We start from the raw sequence: 2,893 nt of genomic DNA, 5'->3' as shown, positions 1-2,893 counted from the left end.
AGTGCCAGACTCAGACTCCCCTGAAGGACGCTGATAAGAGGAAGCTTAGCGGCCAAGGAGTCCAACACCGCCACCTCAACGACAGTAACCTCTCGACCATACACTGGTGTCCATGGCCGAGGACATAAAAGGAGCAGCCCACGGAGAAGCAGAGGATGGAAGTTGAGGTCCAAGTTTAGTCGAAACACACACCCCCCATCTATGTGTGATCTACCCACCAGAAGCTTGAAGACTCCGACGAGAAATTCACCGGAGTTGAAGAAGTAGTAGTTCATACTTTAGGTTCTTAGAGCATCCCCATCAATTTCATTCCATATAGAGGTTTGTCCTAGCCGGAACATGACGATACACCGGCCGCTAGACACCTAGCCGACGTCCACCATACGTTTCATCTAGTACCTTAGCTGGAGTCCCACTATATTATTTGAGCACCTCACACGGTCTATATAGTCTACACATGACATAGGGTAGTTACCCGGCCGATTCCGTTCCGGGGACTGAACAATGGATACATCGTGGGTGCCTTGAGGTTATTAGCCTATCGGTTGGTGATCACAAGCCTCCATCACCTACAAATCTCTTTACCGGGAAACAATACCGCGACAATAGGGCAGTTATAAGTAGGATGTACAGAACTTGGAGAGACATCCGGGGTGTCTCAGATCTCAAATGTGCCCTCCAACTCAAGCTGCCCGCCGGCAGCCTCCTCTTCCTCGTCGGCAACGTATAGATACGGGTTCCGTTCCACCGGCTGAAAGTTATAGAAGACAAACACGTAGAAGGCCAGGCTGGCCATCTCGACGGAGACGTTGACGACCCACTGGTACCTGTAGCTGAGGACGGCGGCGAAGGCCGAAACGGCGATCCGGGTGAAGTAGAGGTAGCCGACGACGACGAGGTAGAACTGCTTGAAGAGGGTGAGCTTCTTGAGGTTCCTTGCCGCCTTGCCGTCCGTCTTGGACGCCTCCCGCAGGTTGCGGATAGACCAGATGATGGGGAAGAAAACGGCGCAGCAGCAGACGACGTCCACCAGCAGGAAGATCTGGTTCCACGCCAGCCAGTCCCGCCCTGCCGGCCCCGTCTCCCCGATCATCGCCGACGCGATGTTCTCGATCACTTGCAGCGGTATGATGATCATCAGCACGTTCCTCTCACGATCCTGCATTCTCCATCGACCCATCGGTTGGGTGTTACGCGCGAATACGTGGCCGCCTTTGATGGTATAATGCACGTACGGGCACGGACCTGGAGGTATGGCTTTAGGAAGGACCAGCCGGTGCCGATGAGCACGATGACGGTGAAGAGGAGGATGCCCTTGAAGAAGCCGAAGACGTAAAAGGCGACGTCCCAGCCGTGCGCCGTGCCGGTGCGCTCCACATACCACGAGTCCTCGGCGGCGCACGCCAGCTTGAGAGCCTTGAACAGCAGAAGCGCGCCCATCACGGCGTGGATCCGCTCCGCCGTGGCGCGCTGCCTGACGCAGACGAACAACCACGCCGCCAGGAACGCGAAGTAGACGGCGGACGCCACGGCGAAGATCCCCGGCAGCGGGAGCAGGCCGACGGGCAGGTAGTCCCTCCCGTTGCCGCCTACGAGGTTGTACATCTCGGTGCGCACGTCCATGGTGACCTCCACGCCGTCCTGGCAGCTACTGAAGAGCACCGTGTACTGGTCGGCGGCGGGTATGGTCACGGTGCCCTTGCCTTTGCCGTCGGGCCCGACGTCCTTTAGCCGGAACAGCGGCATCACGTACTCGCTGGTGAGCGGGCAGAAGGCTGTGCCGGTCTCCTCGGCGTACTCGGACTCGTTGGTGATCTTGAAGAAGAGGGTGTTGGAGATGAGCATGAAGCCCATGAGCCCCGGGTCCACGGCCTGGAGCTGGGAGCCCTCGGGGACGCTCCATGACACATCGGACACGGACACCTCCGCGACGCCGCCGGGCTTGAAGCCGAACTCCTCGAACAGAATCACCGGCCGCGAGTCCGACGCGATCGGCGTCGTCTTGATCTCGCCGTGGGCCACATGGAGGAGTTGGAGGGCGACGAGGAGGACGGCGAGGAAGACGGACGACGCGGCCATCGAGGGACCGATCGAGCAATGCTACGTACGAAAGTTCCGGTCCGTTTCACCGCATTCGAGGAATAGGCTCCGGCCGGTTCGATTGGCGTGGCGTGTTTTCGGGGTGACCACGAGAGAGCCGGGAGAGAAATTGAGAGCGCGGGTGAGTCGTCAAAGTCCACAAAACCAAAACACCTTTTCTGCTATTTTCTCCATGCATGCATGGCCACAGAGATGACATGAATGGACGAGCAATGCTATAGGTATGATATTTTTCATCCGATTTTTGTACGACTCCTACTCACACATGCATTTACTTGTGCCAGCAGAAAAATTAAGGGCGCTTTTGGTACGCTAGCCTTGAAATTTATGCCCCCGGGGTCAGGCTTAGCGGGTGTTAGAGCATCTCCAGTCGTCTCCCCGGGAAGACCCACAGGACCCCTTTTTTCATTCGGATGGACAAAAATAGCCTAGTCGCACCCTTGGCTCCTCGTTTTCCTCCGGATTTGGCCTTAAATCCATCCAGAAAGCCCAGGTCATCTTCGGCTTCCCGAAGCCCGGTCGGGGACTCCCGATGAAACAAAAACGCGTGAAATGTCAAGCGGGCCCGCGTTGTCGGCAATAGAAAGGGTAGTTCCCTCTATTTATTTCGTTTCCCTCCAAAATGCGCCGCAAAGAACCATTTCCCCCGCCGAATTTCGGAGGAGCTGCCGCCATTCTCCCCCACAGTTGCAGCTCCTCCTCTTCCCTTCCACCACCATGCCGCCGAAGAAGCTCGCCGCCAATGACAACATGGACGTGGAGACGAGGGCTTGGTACGACGCCCATCGCCAAG

General features: G+C 57.2%; 1 protein-coding gene across 1 annotated transcript; it reads right to left on the bottom strand.

The window, feature by feature from the left end:
- Positions 1–255: 255 nt before the first annotated feature.
- LOC127335533 (protein CANDIDATE G-PROTEIN COUPLED RECEPTOR 7) lies at positions 256–2,365 on the bottom strand. Its single transcript, XM_051362199.2, has 2 exons — positions 1,246–2,365; positions 256–1,159 (listed from the first exon to the last, which is right to left on the bottom strand). Exons 1-2 carry the CDS (start codon positions 2,077–2,079, stop codon positions 659–661), a joined length of 1,335 nt encoding a protein of 444 aa, XP_051218159.1. The 5' UTR covers positions 2,080–2,365; the 3' UTR covers positions 256–658.
- Between the last annotated feature and the right edge of the window lie 528 nt (positions 2,366–2,893).

Source organism: Lolium perenne, chromosome 2, assembly GCF_019359855.2.
Source record: "Lolium perenne isolate Kyuss_39 chromosome 2, Kyuss_2.0, whole genome shotgun sequence".
In the NCBI taxonomy this organism is placed as follows: Eukaryota; Viridiplantae; Streptophyta; class Magnoliopsida; order Poales; family Poaceae; genus Lolium; species Lolium perenne.
The sequence above is the reverse complement of the archived record's forward strand: the minus strand, read 5'-3'. Positions and strand labels throughout refer to the sequence as shown.